The sequence below is a fragment of the Eschrichtius robustus genome, chromosome 1, assembly GCF_028021215.1.
Source record: "Eschrichtius robustus isolate mEscRob2 chromosome 1, mEscRob2.pri, whole genome shotgun sequence".
NCBI classification, from domain to species: Eukaryota; Metazoa; Chordata; class Mammalia; order Artiodactyla; family Eschrichtiidae; genus Eschrichtius; species Eschrichtius robustus.
The window spans coordinates 12,041,176-12,061,228 of NC_090824.1; the positions used below are offsets into that span (position 1 = coordinate 12,041,176).

Genomic DNA, 20,053 nt, shown 5'->3' on the forward strand with positions numbered 1-20,053 from the left:
CACTGAACAAGTCATTTCATATCCTTAAGATTTCATTTCTTTGTGGTTAAAACACATCCAGCATCTGTTCTCACAGGGCTCTACAAAGACTGGATGAGACCTTTGACACGCTGTGCTCTGAAGACAGGTTTCACATGCCTGAAGTTCAGGGACGTCCCACCCCGAGAGGGCCACTTACACCAAGGATATGCAGCAGGACGGCTCCGTGCTGTCGCTCGCTATTGGAGAACAGGTCTGTGGGGAACTCATGAATCGCTGGAAGACAAGAGGACATGGTAAGGTATTCAATATTAGTTATCAAGGGGTGTCATTTGAGGCCTGGGGGGTCGGCTATGGAACTGAAGAGCCCCCCTGGTGTTAGACTACGAGGGGAGAGGCCAGCTACTTCTCTGTCCAGGGCAGACCTGCACTCTTAGGAAAACATTGCTGGATATGGAATTATCCCCATATCCTAGTACCTTAAAGTTGATCATGTTTTGCATATCCCTTGCAATTAAAAAAAAAGAATGAAACACTTCATACCCACTAGGATGGCTATAAACAAAAAGATAGATAATAACAGGGGTTGGCAAGGATGTGGAGATACTGGAACCCTCACACATTACTAGTGGGAATGCAAAATGGTGCAGTCCCTTTGGAAAACAGTCTGGCAGTTCCTCAAAAGGTTAAACAGAGTTACCATATGACCCAGCAATTCCACTCCCAAGTATCTTCCCAGGAGAAATGAAAACATATGTCCACACAAAACCCACACACGAAATGTTCATAGCAGTATTATTCATAATAAGCAAAATGCAGAAACAACCCAAACATCTACCAACTGATGAGTGGATAAATAGTGTGATATTTACATACAAATGGAATATTATTTGGCAATAAGAAGAAATGAAGCACTGATAAACGTTACAACACGGAGGAAGCTTGAGGACATTTTGCTAAGTAAAAGAAGCCACTCACAAAAGACTACCTATTGTATGATTTCATTAATATAAAATGTGCAGAACAGGCAAATCCATAGAGATAGAGGTAGATTAATGGTTGCCTAAGGCTGGAGGGTATGGGGTTTGGGGGATGACAGCTAAAAGGTACAGGGTTTCTTTTTGGGGTAGTGAAAATGTTCTAAAATTGTTTGTGGTGATGCTTGCACAGTTCTGAATACTAAGAGCCACTGAATCGTACACTTTAAACAGATGAATTGTATGGTATATGAATGAATTACATCTCAATAAAGTTACCAAAAAAAGTATAAAGAAGTCAAAAGTCACCAAAGAGGAAAATCGGGATGGTTCCTTGTTTTGTCAATGGATTCCAATCACATTCCTAGCAGACAGCTTTCCAAGTGGCTTCAACACACACTCGGATCTGTTACAAACACAATCCCTGCCAACGGTCAGGCTGAGGCCAGGGATGGCTGTCCTGCTTGGGAGGGCAGGCTCCAAGGTCACACGGCCAAGTTCAGTTCTCTGCTCTAATATTTACAGGCTGGGTCGACAGGGACACGTTCCTTAACCTCTTTGTGCCTCAGTTTCCTCATCGGTAAAACGGTGAGCCTAATTTTAATAACATGCCTTACTGTTACAGCGTGTCAAGCTTGTGGTGGGCTTCAAACCTGCATCCCCCCACCCCCACCCCCGCCCAGGACTGTGGAATACTCTTCCCTCACCACTGTCAAGTCAGAACTGAGAAGCAGCTCCACGAAGAGGAGAGGGGAGGCCCATCCCCTTCCGCTAGAGTCGCTTCAGAGCTCAGGGACAGGCGGCCTCTTGCAAAGCCCTTCCAGCCTGTCCCAGACCCATCAGCCCCTCCTCCCAATCTCTCCTCCTGCCCACAATGGACCTGTCACTCCAGAGGGGGGAAGCCAAGATCCCAGAGAGGTCAAGTGACGTTGGCAGGGTCGAGGATGGCAGTGCCAGCACTAGGAAAATCTCCTGTCCCCAGGGAGAGGTCTCTTATAGCGATGCCACACAGAGCAGGGAAAACGATTCATGGGAGGCGAGGCTCTAGGTAAGCTTGGAGGGGGGACCTGATGCCGAGCTGGAACAAGGGAGGAGGTGAGGGCCGACAGCATCCTTGTCCCCTAACCTCTCAGGCCCCTCAGGTGCCAGGTGTGCTTCCACTGGCATAGGTGGCATCTCAGGTCACTGAGTACCATGTCATAGGCCCTTCTTTGGCCCAAGGATGCTCCTGTGGGGTGGGTACTGCCACTTCTGTTATGGGCTCTTGGACCTCAATGTCACCTGTAATGGCAGAATAATTCCTCCTCACCGCCCCGTCCCCCACTGGAGATGACCAACAGGTAAGTATTTTATTTTGTGAATGTCATTTTTGCAGGTTCCCCGTCAGACACCAAAACACCCCCACGTCCTCGGGACTTCAGCTAGACCGGAAGCTTCTGGAAGGCAGGGATCCACATTGCATTCACAGTGCCTCGGCCAGGCCTGGCACACAGTAGGTTCTCAATAGACCTTAACACTCAGTTGAATAAACAATGCTAAAATATTAGCAAAAATGACAATCTACATCATCTCATCCTGTTAGAATGCTTTTGTTACCCTTGCAAACCTCTTAAATGCCTAGAATGACACCTGGTTCAGAGTGGGCACCTGATAAACGCTTATAAACTTCCAGGACAAAAATCCCTTCTCTGTAAATATAATTTGGCTCTAAGCTCTGAAAGGATGGTTTCTCCCTTAAAACAGAAAACTTTTCTGTTTACGATGAGATTCTCCCAACAAGACCTAGAAAACATTAGCTCCCCAGACTCCCAGAACACGTTCCCACTTTAAAACAAGCAGCATTTAATGAAACATAGATTCTTTCACTTTTTTTTCCCCTGTAATCAAACTTCTTTAATAGAATTGCTGCTGTCAGTTCAAGGGCATGGGTCTACTTCAAGGCTTGTCGGCTCAGAGATGGAGAATTGTAAAGGCAGTAACTCAACATTCCTGCATCCAGGATCTTGTTTCCAGGAGAAATGTAACTGTCTGGGATATTTCAGGGCAGATCAAGCAGACATTTCTGCCATGAAAATTCGAGCCAGTTTTTGATTCTCCAAAGCAGTGACTTATCCAATACTGGGCACTCTTGGAAAATTAGAATCAAGTAATGCTGCTTTCTGCCATAAGGACACTATCGTCTGGGCTCCAGCAGAGAGGGGATGCGGGTTATAAATGGCTTTGTCCTTGGTAGGAACAGGCTTCTAATGGTTCAGCCGCAGTGCCTTGCTCTGTGACCCCATGCGTACGCTGGAGGGCTGCGGAGGGGAGTGAATGCCATCATGGTCTGAATTTTGCCAGCAGAGACAGAGTGACCGGCAGAGCTACCAGCTGCTAATCACCCTCTGTACCCACCCAAGTCTTCTGGACACACCCTGAGCCCATGAGGCAGGCACCGCAGCCACAAATATCCCTGTTTTCCAGATGAGACTCAGCGGGGGAGTGACTAGTTCAGGGACCATATAAGCCAGGACTCAGCAGGGGGATCCTGAGTTCCTCGTCCAGGGTTAAGGGCTGCCTCTAACGTGGATAGAAATCATGCTGCACTGATTTGAAATGGGTCCTGATTCAACTACCCATCAGCTTGTGGGACCCTGGCCGAGTCACTTAACCTCTCTGTCCTTCTATTTCTTCAGTGGCGATCTGCTGCCATGCAAGGTGGTGAAACAGTCATCGTTACTGTGTGTGCATGCCCTGGCGTGGAGAGCGAAGGCTGCAAGCAGGGAGATGGCCACCCTGCCCTCCCTAGTTGGCAGCTGGAAGCTGGGACCAGTCCACTCCCCAGTTTAAGAGTCACATCCTCTAGAAATTGGCATACAGGGGGCAGGGTGTAGAGACCAGGGAGCACATGCCGCAGAAACTCCACCCCTCCCACCTTTGTCATCAACAGCAACAATTTTATTTTTTAATTTTATTATTTTTGATTAATTTTTATTGGGGTATAGTTGCTTTACAATGTTGTGTTAGTTTCTGCTGTACAGCAAAGTGAATCAGTTATACATATACATATACCCCCTCTTTTTTGGATTTCCTTCCCATTTAGGTCACCACAGAGCATTGGGTAGAGTTCCCTGTGCTATACAGTAGGTTCTCATTAGTTATCTAGTAGTGTGTATATGTCAATTCCAATCTCCCAAGTCGTCCCTCCCCGCTTCCCCCCCCCCCACCCCCCGGTATCCACATGTCCATTCTTTACGTCTGTGTCTCTATTTCAACAGCAGCAATTTTAAACTGCAGACAGCCTATGCAGCTGCTTAAGGCTTTGTTTTCAGAAGCAGGTAACTTAGGTTTCAGGAAGTGCCTCTGTCCTTTACTTGTTACCTGCATGACCTTGGCGAGTTGTTTAACACCTCGGGACTGTTACCTCACCTATAAATGGGGATGTAACGGAACCTGCCCGCCAGGCTGCTGTAGGATTAAGTGACACAGATAGTGTATGCACCGCATTTATCCCAGCTAGGCTGCCATCCCTCTGAGGACTGTTGACTTACAGACTCCGCCCTCCACACCAGGTCTGTGCCCGCTGTTCCAGACGATGAGCCTTGGTTTGTGAAAGCAAAAGAGAAGATGAGATCAGCTTAGCGGGGAAAAGAGCAAGCGTGATTATACCGGCCATGTTAGGATCTGAATGCTGGTGCAGTTTAATCCCAGCTTCCTGAGAAAACCTTCTTCTCCTCTCTTGGGCTCGCTGGGATTGGGGGCCCCCCGGCCACGTTCAACGGTGGGATGCTTTCGTGTCCGAGAGGGGCCGAGTCTGCCCTATCCGCTCAAATCCCCACCAGGGAGAAGAGAGGAATCAGCAGGGCGCACACAAGCGGCTTTCGAGGTCACGCGTAAGCCTTTAAGCCGCAGAAATCTGGTGGGTGTAGGGAAGAGATGTGTCTGCAGGTGGAGCTGAGCTCAGGAAACCACAGATGATTCCAGCAACGTCCACACCCGGGGGTGGGCAGGGGAGGAGGAGGAGGGGAGATAAAGCTGCCAGCGACCCAGCAGCCACTCCCCACCCCTCTTTTAGGATTCTTTCCTGTGGACCTCGGAGCCCAGAGTTGGTTTCTCCGTCACTCTTGGTTCTGGAACATCCCCCCACCACTGTGTGCAGGGCAGGGCGGAACTGGGGCGGGAGGTCTTTCCTGCCAGTTGCCTTCCTGAACATTGGGGGGAGGAATGTAAGGTCCCAGGGGACATCTGCCATCCCCTCCCCACCACTAGCTACTAAGTTCTCTAACACCTTATAAGCCAGACCCCTAGAGCACACTTGACCCTTCCTGTTGACACACACAGTTACATGGGTGATGCCATTATATTTCAGAAACCCTGAATTTATGTTGCCCTTTCAAGGCTCTATACTTTGGCCAACATTCCTGCTAGTTCCAAAATGTATGAATTTGTTCAACAAGTATTTACTAAGCCCCCACGCAGCAGGTGATGGACTCTCTGGGAGCAGGTGGATGAGGCCCTGATGCATCTGTGAGCATCCTTAGGCCTGGCAGCTCTTCACCTTGGAGGGTGATGGGAACTTCTGGAGAAAGTCAAAGTTATTCAGAAAGCAGGAGGTTATCAGGATGGCGAATACCCTGATCCTGAACGAGTTCAAGTCAATACATGCTTCTTGAGCATTTACTATGTGCCAGGTGCTAGGCTAGGGGCTTAGCCTTGAGGATGTGCCCTTAAACGGGCTGGTGAGGGTCCAATAAGGCAACAAATGATTGAGAAACAGGAAAAAGCCTGCTGTGACGGTGAGGCATGAAGGAAGCCAGGGGTTACTGTCCTGGGGGAGGTGGGACGGGCAGCAAGCCCATGGAGACAGTGGCACCCTCGTCAAGTTTTGGAGGCTGCGTTACTGACTTTTCAAAGTCCTTTAATCTGCCATGTCAGTCCTGAGAAGATCATTATTCCCATTTTCTTGATGAGGAAATGGAGGCTCTGCGAGGCTTAAGGAGTCACCTGCAGTCATACAACCACTGTTTGGCACAGGTGAGAGAAGAACCCAGGCTGGGAGCCCAACCAGCACCAGGCTCTTTCCATCCAAGCATTTTATCCACAGGAGGGGCACATCTCGGGACTAAGGTCTCCTTTATCCAAGGAGCAGGTTCTGTATTCCTGGAAGCTCCAAGGGCCGTGTCAAGAAGTCATGCTCTCAAAAGGAGGAATACACATTGCATGTCTTAGGTCAATTCCACTTATAGCCCAGGACCCACTCATACAGGGGTCTAGCCCATTATTCTGTGGATCCAGGGGAAACCTGTCACTCATTTTCCTTGACCTCCTTGAAACATTTAATAAAACTGACCACTTCTTTCATGTATGAATGAACATATGTATGAATGTATGAATGAATGTATGTATTATCTATCTATCTACCCATCCATCCATCCATCCAACCATCCACCCATCCATCTTACACACAGTAAGATTCGTTCGTTGTGATGTGCATTTTTATGGGTTCTCACGCCTCTGAGACAGAAGAGTTCCCCCACCCCCAAATTCCCTTCTGCAGCCTTTTTGTAGTTAAACTCTCCCCCGAACCCCAACCCCTGATGTGTTGCCTTTTTCAGAATGTCATATCAATGGAATCATGGAATATATAGGCTTTCTGGTCTGGCTCCTTTCATTTAGCAAAACGCATTCAGGTTCACCCACATTGTCGTGTGACTCCACCTTCTTGCAATGTTCTCTCTTAGTTTCTTTGATCCCACGCTGTCCTCACTTGCCCAGTCTCCTTTAGAGGGCCCCCTCCTCTATGGGACCCCGAATCTTGGGGTTCCAGGGGATTTGCCCTGAGCCCTCTTCTCTCCAGGTGACCTGGCTTTGACTTTCTAATCTCTGCAGACTTCTCCCAGATCTCATTCTTTCCTGAGCTCAAGACCTAACATACCCAGCTGGCAATGGCACATGACTCTCTGGCCATCTTATAAATACCTTAAACCTGTCCCCAGCGAACGGCCCACCCTCCATATTGGTCTGGTGCCATCCTTGATGACCTCCTCCTCCCTCATACCCTGTGATAAGTGGACAGGCCAGTTGGCACTCAGCATCCATTTCGACTTCCCTCCATGAGCCTTCCTGTCAAGAACACTAGGTACGGGTGTGCGGGCCGTGCACTGCATGTTCACACATACTAGCTCTGCTACCTATTCTGTGAAACCTGACCTACCATGCAGCTAGGGTTCTGAATGAGAAGTAGGTTCGGCCAACCTAGCAGATTCAGAGGACAGAAAAGAGGGAGAGGTGTTATTCCTCTGGCAACCAAGGCTTTGGAGATCTAAGTGTTGACAGGCTCTCCTGACAATAGCATCTACTTCCTTATTTGTACATAAGATGTTCTTGAATTTGAATATTCCATTTCCAATTCCTGCTCCTTTGGCCCTTCCTGCAATTTTGTAAGGACCTAATTCCCTGAATTCAATTCCTTTCTGTTGAAAATATTGAGAATGGTTCCTATTTCCTGCACTGAAAGCTAATTGGTACACTCTGCCCTCTTTTAGCCAATCCTCCACAATCTTACTTCCAAAACAGCTCTCGAGTCCCTCAGCTTCCTCATCTCCACCACCTGCATCCACTCTGGCTGGACCACTGCACCCGCCTTCTGCCTGACCTCCCCACGACCATTCTCAATCTGCTCCTTTCTGTTTTCCACATGCATTTATGGCTTAGAACTCCTCAATGGCTTTCAACTACTCTTCAGAGAAATGCCCAGAACCCTATCAAGGTCTTCAAGACCCTGCGTGGTCCAGCCCTGGCAATTTCTCCAGTCTGCTCTGCTCTGGCTGCACTGGTCACGTCTGTGAGCTGCCAGGTCCTGGCACAAGATAGGTGTTCAGGAAATGCCCGCTGAGTGATGAGTATCTGGCCTTCCACCTCCCTTCTGACACAAACCCAGGAGCTGCTAGGATGAGCTCTGCCCGGAAGGATGCCCAGGAGGTGGTGTGGCTATCCCTCCTTTCTCAGCTCCCGGCTTTTCAAACTGCTGCTTGGATGCTGAACCGTGACCCTTCCCAGACGGAGAGTGTTTGACAGAGGTGTCCTTCCATTAGATGCTGACCTTTCTTAAACCTTTTGATTAGTTGATTCTCTTCAGGGAATAGAAACTGTGAATTGAATTTTTCAAAAAGGAAAAAAAAATCGCCTCAAAACATGCCCTTCTCCCTTTGCTTTTTACCCTGGTTAAAAATAACCCCATATTCTAAGCCCTGACGTTTATCCTGAAACTATGAAGGCTAGATGGGAAGGCTGGGGAGTAATTTAAATAGCTTCAAATTTCTAGCATTTCGACTTCTGTGTTTTAGAAACCACCCAATGCCAGAAACCAAAGCAAAAAAAAAAAAAAAAAAAAAAAATTCGTGATTTTCCCCCAATTCTACGGCTTAAAATAAAGTTGCTAAGAATTGTATACCTTTCATGGACAACAGCTGAAATGTCTAGGTTTTATAGCATCACTCTCATGTCCCAAACAGGAGTAAAAATAATTAGATTAAATCATTGGCTTAACCAGCACGAAAATGAGTTTAAAATCTTCTCTCTCGTTTCAGTACATTCCAAAAGAGATCAAGCGCCACGAAAAATAAAAATATGGTTGGAAGATCCAGCAGGAAGATTGCTCTCTCCAAGAGAAACCACTGTGGAATTTCATGGCTGGCAGAGGCTCCAGATGCCAAGTGGCCCAGCTGTTCTCCACCCAGGAGGGGCCATGGGCTTAGCAAAATCACCAGGGAAATATTTTCTAAGCCACCCTCGCCATCTCCACCTCTCTCCCTGCCCTGATGCTGAGCATCTTTCTCCCGCCCACGGAGAACCGCTTCATGCCCCATTTTCAAGGGGAGAGAGAACACCGGCGTCCAGACAGGTCAAGTGCTTCCCTCAGCATCACAGCTGGCTAGCAGCAGCAGGACAAGAGCCTGGACATGCAAACGGATGCTGGCCAGGCCATACAGGACAACTCTGACCCATGTCCTCCGCAGCAGCTGGTCCAGGAAGCCCAACCACAATTGGCCCACAGCCATAGCAATGGTCCAGATGGTCAGGACGTGGTCAGTGAGGGCCAGCCTCCCTACTGTTTGTCCCAATTTCCAACTCAAGACCAGCCAGAGAAAGCTAAATATGACCCCTACAATGGGGTGAATGGTGTCCCCCGCCAAAATTCACGTCCACCAGGAACCTTAAACTCAACCTTATTTGGAGAGAAGGTACATCAGACTGCTAGGGCTGCCATAACAGAATTCCGCAGACTGGAGGACTTACACAATAGAAATTAATTTTCTCACAGTTCTGGAGGCTGGAAGTTCAAGATCAAGGTGTTGGCATGGCTGATTTCTGGTGAGAGCGCCCTTCCTGGCTTGTGGATGGCTGCCTTGTCACCGTGTCCTCACATGGCCTTTACTTTGTGTGCGTGCACTCCTGTTCTGGTGTCTCTTTCACTTCTTTTTTTTTTTTTTTTTTTTGCCGTCTATGGGAAACTCACTTTTTTAAAAAAAATTTTATTGGAGTATAGTTGATTTAAAATGTTGTGTTAGTTTCTGCTGTACAGCAAAATGAATCGGTTATACATATACATATATACACTCTTTTAGATTCTTTTCCCACGTAGGTCATTATACAGTACTGAGAAGAGAGTCCCCTGTGCTATACAGTAGGTCCTTTTTAGTTATCGATTTTATATATAGTAGTGTGTATATGTCAGTCCCAATCTCCCAATTTATCCCTCCCCCCTACTTTCCCCCCCTGGTAACCATAAGTTTGTTTTCTACATCCGTGACTCTTTCTGTTTTGTAAGTAAGTTCATTTGTACCATTTTTTTAGATTCCACATATAAGCGATATCTTTCACTTCTTATGAGGACACCAGTTCTATTTCATTAGGGCCCTACCCTTATAACCTCATTTAACCTTAATTATCTCCCTAAGGGTGCTATTTCCAAATATCATCATTTTGGGGCTTAAGCTTCAACATATGGATTTTGAGGGAATGCAATTCCCTTGTTCATAACATAAGGTCTTTGCAGAGGTAGCTGAGTTAAAATGAGGTCATACTGGATTAGGGTGGGCCATAAATCCAATGACAGGTATCCTTCTAAGAAGGGGAAAGGACACACAGAAACAGAGAAGGTGGCCATGTGACCACAAACACAAAGATAGGAGTGATGTGTCCATAAGCCAAGGGACGCCAAGGATTGCCGGCAGCTACCAGAAGCAAGGACAGAGACCAGGAAAAGATTCTCCTCAGAATTTCCAGGAGAAACCAGCCCTGCTGATACTTTGATCTCTGACTTCTGGCCTCCAGAACTGAGAGAATACATTTCTACTGTTTAAGTCACCCAGTTTGTGGTAATTTGTAACAGCAGCCCTAGGAAATGAATACACTCCCCAAACCAACGGCATAAAATACCCTGCCTATATTTAGCCACCTCCAGCTTCCCCAGGCCGGCCACGTCCTTCAGGGCAAAATGGAAGTCTTTTCTTTTTTTCCGCTATAAAGCTGCCCCACTCCCCTACCTGCCTTTGAGTCTCTGGCAAACACAAGTGATGGTGGCCGACTCCTTTGTAGTAAACTCTCAATAAGTATCGGGGATTTGTTCTCATTCGGGGGGGGCCTTTGTTCACTGCCACGATAGGAAGAACCTCTAGTTGTGTCTGTATGTCTCTCTCCAGCACTAGGTTGAGCATGCTGAGGGCTGTGAGGACAAACTCTTCACCCCGGTCTCGTCCCTGCCTCCACCGGATGGCATCCAGCAAGAGCATTTCACAGGCAGGCACACAGAACATCTGACGGGAACCAGTCACCAAGATTCCTGCCCATCACACAGCAACCCAACTCTGAGCCACTCGCCAGTGGGCACCACACAGTGCTATTAAGTTATCAAAAGGACAGTGGTTATTAAGATATAAACCATTTCTACTTGGAAAGAGAGGCAAAACTTTTCTTAGCATAACCTCTTTTATGTATAAAACATAAACAGCAAATATATACACAGGGCTTACTATGCACCAAGTCTTCTAAGTACTTTACACACAGTAGTTCATTTAATCCTCACAACAAGCCTGGGAAATATTATCATTAGTCCCATTTTACAGATGGGCAAACTAGGACACAGAAAGGTGATGTAATTTGTTCAAGGTCACACAGCAAGTAAGTGGCAGAGCCAAGACTGATACCTGAGTAATTCAGCTCTACAAGGCACTTGACTGTCTAACAAGAACCATAAAATGTTTCTTCTCTGACACAATATTTGGCATTTGTTCTAAGAATATCACTCAAAATGGGGGGGGGCACCATTTGTGTGAAGATACTTATTATTTCTAATGGTACAACACTGAAGCCACTAATTGTCCAGTAATAGGGAAATGGTTAAGTAGCTGTGATACATTCATCTAGTCCTTCCACAAACATTTACTGGCACCTGCCAACGTCCTGACACTGTTCTACATACTGGGAATACATCACTGAACATGACAGTGAAAGCCCCTGCCCTCATGGCACAATTTAGATAGAGTATTATGAAAAATGGTAAAGACACGGGATGTGGAAAAAATGTTTATCATAAATTTTAAAAAGAAACACACGAAAAAATCACCTATGGATTGGTTGCAGCTATGAACAAATAAGCAAATGAAAAGAACTAGAAAGAAACACACTAAAACCATTAAAACGGCTGTGGCACATAAAAGAATCCTAAATCACTTTCCCTCCCATCACCCCCTTGCCAAACGCTTTATAACATGATTATACTGTTTTTTATAGTAAAATGTTTAAGTCCATTTATTATGATTTATCAGTAAAGAATGAAGCTTAAAAATATGGTGCATGAAAGAATCTAGCACAAACAGCATGATGTCACAGATATGATGCCCAAGTACCGTCAACACTACCCTCGGGGATAGAAATCAGAACCTCTGGGGTTGGGGCAGGGGCTGATTAGAAAAGGGCACAGGAAGCTTTCTAGGGTGACAGAAATGTTCTAGATCTTGACTGGGGTGGTAGTTACATGGTTACATACATTTGTCAAACTCAAGCTGTGCACTTAAAAATCTATTTTTTTAATATTTGTTATATGTCAGTAAAGAGAGATCCATAGAACTTCCCACAATATAGGAAAAGGGGAGCACATTTATTACCACTGATAAACCTTAGCACTCCCCACTGTTTTCCCTCATTGTCATAGTTTCGCAACATGGATGGACAAGTAACAAGCACCTGGATTCACGTGAAAATCGCACATGTCAGCCACCACCATGTTTCCTGTGGAGGAGACTTTGGGATGGGGCTGGACATGGTCCTTGCTGCTGCTAGAAAGGTGAGCTCATCTCCCGAGCTCAGAAGCTCAGGAAGCAGCGTGGGCTTTGCCTGTTGTGACCCATTTTCAGGTGGGTTCATCACAACAGGCACTCTGCACCCCTGGAACAAGACCTTGATGTCACCTGAGCCATGTCACCACTGTCAAAGTCAGAAACAGAACCCACTTGACTTGTCCTGTTGTTCTCAGCCGGCAAAGGTGGGTGTGAGAATCAATTTGGGCCAGGTGTTAATTTCAGTTGACTGATCAACCTGCAGAAACAATTATTGTCTGGCTAGACCATACAGCCAGCAGTCTGTGCAAAGTCCCAGGGACAAAGTTCTACACTGTGAGCCCTCATAAGATTGGGCTGTATCTGCTGTGGGTTGCTGATGTACCCCTGGCACTTCCACCAGAACCTGGCATGTAGGAGGCACCCATATTAGTTTCTTTTTTTTATTGGCTGCGTCTTCGTTGCTGCGCGCGGGCTTTCTCTAGTTGCGGCAAGCGGGGGCCACTCTTCATTGCAGTGCTCAGGCTTCTCATTGCGGTAGCTTCCCTTGGTGTGGAGCACAGGCTCTAGGAGTGCAGGTTTCAGTAGTTGCAGCACGGGGGCTCAGCAGTTGCGGCGCAGGAGCTCTGGGGCGTGCGGGCTCAGTAGTTGTGGCTCACGGGTTCTAGAGCGCAGGCTTCACTAGTTGCAGCACGGGGGCTCAGTAGTTGCGGCGCGGGAGCTGTAGAGTGCAGGCTCAGTAGTTGTGGCGCACGGGCTTAGTTGCTCTGCGGCATGTGGGATCTTCCCGGACCAGGGATCGAATCCGTGTCCCCTGCATTGGCAGGCGGATTCTTAACCAGTGTGCCACCAGGGAAGTCCCATATTAGTTTCTTAGGGCTGCTGTAACAAAGTACCACACGCAAAGTGGCCTAAAACAACAGAAATTTATTCTCTTGTGGTTCTGAAGGCTGGAAGTCCAAAATCAAGGTGTGGCAGGGTTGGTTCCTTTCAGAGACTGAGGGAGAATCTGTTCCAGGCCTCTCTCCTGGCTTCTGGTGACAGCTGGCAATCCTTGGAGTTCCTTGACTTACAGACACATCACTCCGATCTCTGCTTCATCACCACAGAGCCTTCTCCTCTGGGCATCTGTGTCTTCACGTGGCTTTCTTGTAAGGAACCAGTCATTGGATTTAGCAAGCCCGCCCCGCTACTCCAGGATGAGCTCATCTTGACTAATCACATCTGCAAAGGCCCTATTTCCAAATAAGGTCAAAGTCACAGGTGCCAAGGGCTAGGACTTCAACATATCTTTGGGGGGACACAACTCAGCCCACAACTGCACTCACATTTGTTGACTTGATTAACCCTTCGTCTACAGAACACAGGAACAGAAAACTACTCTGGGTTAATGAACTCTTAAGAACAACATAGTGATGGCTGTTATTAAGTCTTTTATATGCTCTGATTTGCCCCAGAACCATCTTGATTCACATCTGCTGTCCAGCATGATTAATAATGTCCCCTCTACTCTCCAAAGTGTCCCAGTTTGGATTATAAATTTCATGGCCACTCTATTCATTAGGAGTTCAGTGCCCCGTAGTAAAAATTCATAACAATCAGTCGAGAGAGTTCAAGTTAACCCATGCCTACGTGCCAGGAAAGACCTCCATCATTTCCAACATAGATACTTGGTACGTCCCCTTCCTAGACAGCCTCAAGCAAATGCCTGGGGAAAGACAGATGCTGGAGCAGGTGCATGGGCTCAGGAATGCCTCCCACCCAAGGACAAAGCTAAGGGAGGGTGGATGATTTGCCAAGAGCGAGCGGTCTAACCAGCGAGGCTGGTTAGGGCTCCCCACTAACCAGCAAGGGACCTCGAAGAGGCTGGAGCAGCCCCTCCCTTTACCTCTGACCTGCCCTGGCCCTGAAGTCATGACCAGGCTGTCTAGTAGAGGTGATGGTTAATTTTATGTGCCAACCTGGCTAGGCGATAGTACCCAGTCATTAAATCAAACACAAATCTAGGGGTTGCCATGGAGGTATTCTGCAGATGTGCCTTAACATCTACCGTTGGTTGGCTTTAAGGAGATCACCCTTGATAATGTGGGTGGGCCTCGTGCAATCAGTTGAAGGCCGTAAGAGCAAAAACTGAGGTTTCCTGGAAGAGAAGAAGGAGAAATTCTGTCTCAAGACTGCAGCATCAGCTCCTGAGCGTTTTTTTTTTTCAGCCTGACAGCCTGCCCTTCAGACTTCGGACTTGCCAGGCCTTATAACCACATGAACTAATTCCTTGAAATCAATCTCTTTATGGATATATATACACACACATACACACACAGAGTGTGTGTACCTCCTATTGGTTCTGCTTCTCTGGAGAACCCTGACTGACACACTGGATCTTGGCAAACTGGGGTTGGGGTTAGGATATGAAGAACAAGGAGCCATTCCTGCCCCGGATGGGGCCAAACCAGGAGACCAAGGGGCCAGGCTGGTGGAGGGACCTGACAGGCTGCTATCACCACTTACTAGATAACCCAGAGCCGTGGGTCGGGGTCACCCAGTCCCAGCACTCCTAGGTCCTGCGCTGTCTCCCTACCCCCAGCCCGAGAGGTTCCCTGTTTGGCCACCCTTCTCCTTGGCATATAATCCTGCCTCTCTTCCCAGACTTAACCCCTGCTGGCGCCCTGAGCAGCCTCAAGGCAGGAAGCCTCAGGTCAGGACTGAGGAAAAACAGGGGCTGAGGTCACCAGCCATATTTGGGAAGGCCCACCGAGACCCTCCTGGAAAGGACACGACAGCTTCTCCTTTTGTACAGATCCCAGGCAGTCCTGCGGTGGGCCTTGTCGACGTTCACAGTTCTAATGAGACATCGAGCCACTGGAGCTCAGCTAATAGGGTGAAGCAAGGTGACAGGCAGAAAGAGGACCCTGGCAGGCTTGATGGATTTCCAGGGTGTTTCACATTGCAGGTGCTTAACTAAACAGCTGTTGAATGACAGATGGTTGTAATTCAGACACGTAACCCCTTTTTCCTAAGATCTCACAAGAACAAAGACGTCTGCCTAATTCTTTCTAAGTTCTAGGCTTGCTCTCATCCTTAGCTTCTGTCCAAAACGTTTCCGATGAAGTCACTAGGGTCTGGATTTTCTTCTTGGCTTTCCTTTGTGAGCTTGTGGAAAATTACTTCACTCCTTAGCTTCCATGAAGCACTGTGAAGTTTGAGAAGGTTATTAGCTTGTTATAAACAGGAGATTCATTGAACCATAGAACAGACTATAAAATGAACCACATGAGGTCACCGAACCTTCACTTCTAGACTTTTCTCCCCTTAGATGTCTTCTCAGGCCCATGCCAGCTCTTCAAAAACATCAACAGAATTAAGATTCATGGGGCAGTCAAGAATCGGACAATGGGCACTGGATTGAGAGTCCAGAATGTTCAGTTCTGGCCTCAGTTCTGCCACTAAATGTCATTTTGACAGAGCGGTCTTCAGTTTCCACCTCAGTACGAGGAGAGTAAGAGGTCCCCAATGAGATGCCTGACCCCAGGGGTTCCTCAGCTCAATTCATTCATGTCCTGTCCCCTCGATGCAGGGCGCACAGCACATGGCAGGAGAGAAGTTGATCACTAAGGCAGGGAAATGAGTCTCTGCTTTCCCGCCAGCCTCTGTCTCCCTCTTTATCCGCCCAGTACTACAAACTCTTCCCGAAGTGCACTACACAGACGATCCCTGACTTATGATGATTCGACTTATGATTTTTCGACTTTATGAAAGCGATACCCATTCAGTGGGAACGATACCTCCCTTCTATTCAAGCAGAGAATGAAGGTTCTTGAATATTTTTCTGGGTCTAGCGCTGTGCTAAAGTGTGGTCTGTGAACTCTTTGTTACCTGTCCGTGACAGGAGGAAAACAGAGCAAGAAGAATAAGCATTTAAACACTTTTAAGCAATCTGACGTTGTGACAACCAAGTATGTGATCATTTATCGAGTGATTCATTTTTCTAGTATTTTACAAACATGTTTTTCTAGTATTTCACAAGAGTGTTGGTGAAATAAAGAAACAAGTCTTTCACCACAGAACGTGGAGGAGCAGTCAGCTGGGAAAGTGTTTCTCAGCCAGGAATGATTATGCCTCCCCTGCCCGGGTGAGCTCTGGAGACACTTTTTGTTGCCACACTGGGGGCAGGGGTGCTACTGGCATCTAGTGTGCAGAGGCCAGGGATGCTGTTAAATATCCTACAATGCACAGAACAGCCCCCATAACCAAGACTTACACAGCCCCAGATGCCAATAGTGTCTGGGTTGAAAAACGCTGGTCTAGGGAATAAAACACATTAAAATGGTGGCTGCTGTCTTTGTCCACTGAACACTGATGCCTGCCTCACTCTGCCTCCTTGTAACTAAGACCCGCCTACTCTCTGCCTCTCACGGTCTACCGGTCCACATGCTGCTAAGCACAGGTCTTCCTCCCTCACAAGACCCTCTCTACCCAAACTGGGTGGCCAGGAACATGCCAGAGAACTCTGATTCTCCCCCCTCCCCCCCTTAAAGTCTCATTAAGTCAACTTGAATCCTTGTTCATTCTGTCTTAGTTTCATATTTTTCTTCTACCAGCTGCAGTTCTCCAACGCGTGTGTTCCTATACAACCAGCAGGTCTGTCCCTGGAAGAGAAGCTGCTTCCAGACCAGACCCCGACTTTCATTCCTTCTGACAAGCACCGAGTGTGTACCGTCTACCAGGAGGATTTGTGCTGGGGGCTGGGAGGGAGGAAGGATAAGCCTGGCAGTGTCTGCAATCCAGCGGGGAGGGGGAAACAGATGTGTAGAGGACGGCGACTGTAATAGGACAAATGCCACAGGGAGAAGCTTACACAGAATTTTAGTGGAATACAGAAAAGGGAACAATTAACTCCAACTCGGAAAAGATGACTCAGGGAAAAGCAGCAGATGAGAGAGCTGGGCTCCAAAGATTTCCTGGATTCTCCCAGGAAGGAGAGAGAGGCTCTCTAGGCAAAGGAATGAACTGGATGCTGAGGCAGGAAGGAGGGAGCGCTGGAGACCGGGAATCCTGTGCCGTCAGGACCCAGGAAGTAGGGGAGGCGACAATGAGAAGAGGACCTGAGTGCCAGCGTGGGAATCTAGCTGTGTCCCCATGACACCAGGGAACACTAGACTTCTGAGCACGGGAATGACAGGATTAGAGTATTTTAACCCCAACTGGAAACTTAATTCTGTAGAGGGCCAGAGAGTGAGTATTTCAGGCTTTGGGGGCCGTACGGTCTCTGTCGCAGCTACTCATCTCTGCCTTAGTAGCATGAAAGCAGCCATACACATCAACAAATAGGCATGGCTGTGTGCCAATAACATTTTATTTATGTTCACAGCAATTTGAACCTCACATAATTTTCGAGCATCACAAACGATCACTCTTTAACATGTTTTTCTGGCCATTTCAAAATGTGGAAACCATTTTTAGCTTGTGGGCCATCTACAAACAGGCGGGGAACTGATTTGGCTCCCAGGCTGTAGTTTGCTGATGCCTGTTTTAGAAAGGTGTTGCCGGGGTGGGGGTGGGGGACAGGGACCTTAGGCAGAAGCTGCCGGAGTAACACAAGGATGGTGAGGAAGGGACAGGTGCGCAAATGCTGTGGCCACCTGAGCAGCAGGATGGAGGACCAAAGGAGGGGAGGAAGGACGCACCTGTGGTTTCTGGCTAGAGGGATGAGAGGGCGCTATGATGCCATGAATATAGGTGGGTGATGATACGGAGATGGCACAGGCCAGGAAGGCTTGGGGGCTGTTGCCACACACCCTGTGCCCAAGAGGACAGACGTGCCTGGCCCAAATGCAGATCAGCCTGTCTCAGAGAGAGACGGATTATACCAGAGCTGGGTACTCAGAGTGCTGGGGTGGTGGACAGAGCTGACATCTGTTGTTTCTGCTTGCCCAGCATCCTGCAACCCTGGTTCTCCTTGGGGGACACACTTTCCCTGTTCTTGTCCATATGATGGGAGTGGGGCCAGTCCCTCCCTAGGGCTGGCTACAAAGTTGGTTCAGAGATAGGTAAAGGATCCAATGAGTGTCAATCCTAGGAATTTGGGGCAAGCTTTCTTTCTGCTGAACCTAAGAGTGGTAACAATGCAGGCCATGACTTTCCAGGGTCCCTGTGTAGAGCAAGACTGGCTGGGAAGAGAGCCAGCATGGAAGAGAGCTGAGCCCATCCTGTTGCCACCCACTGACCCCTGGATCCAGCTATGCCTAAAGCTGGACCCAGACCTCCCAGATCAGAAGCCCATCATTTCCCATCACTTGCTCATGCCAGTCGAGGCTGGGTCTTTGTCACTTCCAACCAAAGTCCTAACTCATCCAGCTGCTATTAGATGGAAACCCAGGAAGGCAGAGGCCTTGATCTTGGAATTGTGTGTCATCAAGTGCCCATCCGAGAGGATTACTTTATAAATGGCCTAGTCCAAAGCATTTGCATCTGTCTTATTTATCTCTGGACAGTGCCCCTTATACACAGTAAGTACTCAACAATGCTGGTGCAAGAATGAAGGCACACAATCCCAGGGCACCAACAGGCTGAGCTCGAGGAAGCTCTCTGGAGAGAAACATGAGCAGGTTGTGTGGATTTCCTGTCGTCCTCCACCGACTAAGGGTTCAGAGAACCCATGAGCTTCAGGGACCTGGTTCTGCTTTATACAAATAACCGAGACAGGCTCTGGCTGGGAGAGAGCAGGCTGGCGGGGCACTGGCTCTCACTGCACGTCGGGTAAGAGCCTAAAGGAAAGAAGGGAATTACCTGGTCTCAGAGATGGTTCGGAAAGGGGCAGGCCTCCTGCTGGGCATGGAAGAGGCTGGCTATTAGCAGCAGCTCACTGGGTAAAGAGTAAGTGGGTAGTGGAGCTCTGCTAAGTGCTCAACCTTGATTCCAAGGCTGGAGGTAGGGATGTGCGTGGGCAGCTTGAGTCCCTGGGGCTGTGACCCAACAGAGGCTCTGGAGTATTCAACTCAACTGTGGGTGTCTATGAAATGTGTTCACGGAGAAGCTGATGAATGGGGGTGTTGCAAGGCAGAAAGGAAAGAGCACTGTACAGGGAGTCTATGCACTGGGGTCTGAGTCCTAGTGTGACCTCACTGAATGTGTGACCTTCAGCGAGTCACTTCTCCTCTCTGGCACCCGCCTTCCTCATCTGTCAAAAGCACCAGAGAAGGGCTTCTCCATCTGAGGGGAGAGCTCAGAGTTTGTCTAAGAGGTGCCCAAACCCACGTGCATTGAGTGAACATGGAATGAACACCCCACTCCCATGTGCAAGCATCAGGAATGTCTAGACCTCTGTTTCTGGATGCATTTATATTTTATTAATCAAATTACTAAATTCTCAATCACTTTTGGTCATTCTGTTTTCTCTGCATATAGTACATGGGACCTCTAGGTGACAAGTGTCCTCCATCTCCTCCCAGAAGCCGCATGGGCAAGGTGGACCTCTCACTGCCTTTAAATTCTTGTCTGCCACTTGCTAGTGGTGTGGCCTTGGGCAAGGTTCTTAACTTGCCATGTCTCCGTTTCCTACCTGTGATACAGGCACAATATTAGTCCCTACCGCTTGGGCTCGTTCAGAAAATGGAGCGAGAAGGTCTATGTAAATGTGTGGAAGAGGGCCCAGCATACAGCAAGGGCTCAGTACAGCCAGGAGGATGGGTAACTGGAAGGGGATGCAGGGGGCCTTCTGGAGCTGGTAATATTTTGTTGCGTGATATGGTGCTGGTGAAATGGGTACGCACAGTTGGGAAA

The 20,053-nt window shown here is 48.0% G+C and overlaps 1 protein-coding gene across 2 annotated transcripts in view; it reads right to left on the minus strand.

Moving 5' to 3' along the window:
* SLC24A4 (solute carrier family 24 member 4) overlaps positions 1-20,053 on the minus strand; it is a 163,048-nt gene that overhangs the window by 54,194 nt on the left and 88,801 nt on the right. For both annotated transcript variants that reach the window (XM_068554651.1, XM_068554568.1), the window contains exon 3: positions 179-255. In XM_068554651.1, the coding sequence (XP_068410752.1) occupies positions 179-255 (77 nt within the window). The remainder of the gene's footprint in view (positions 1-178; positions 256-20,053) is intronic.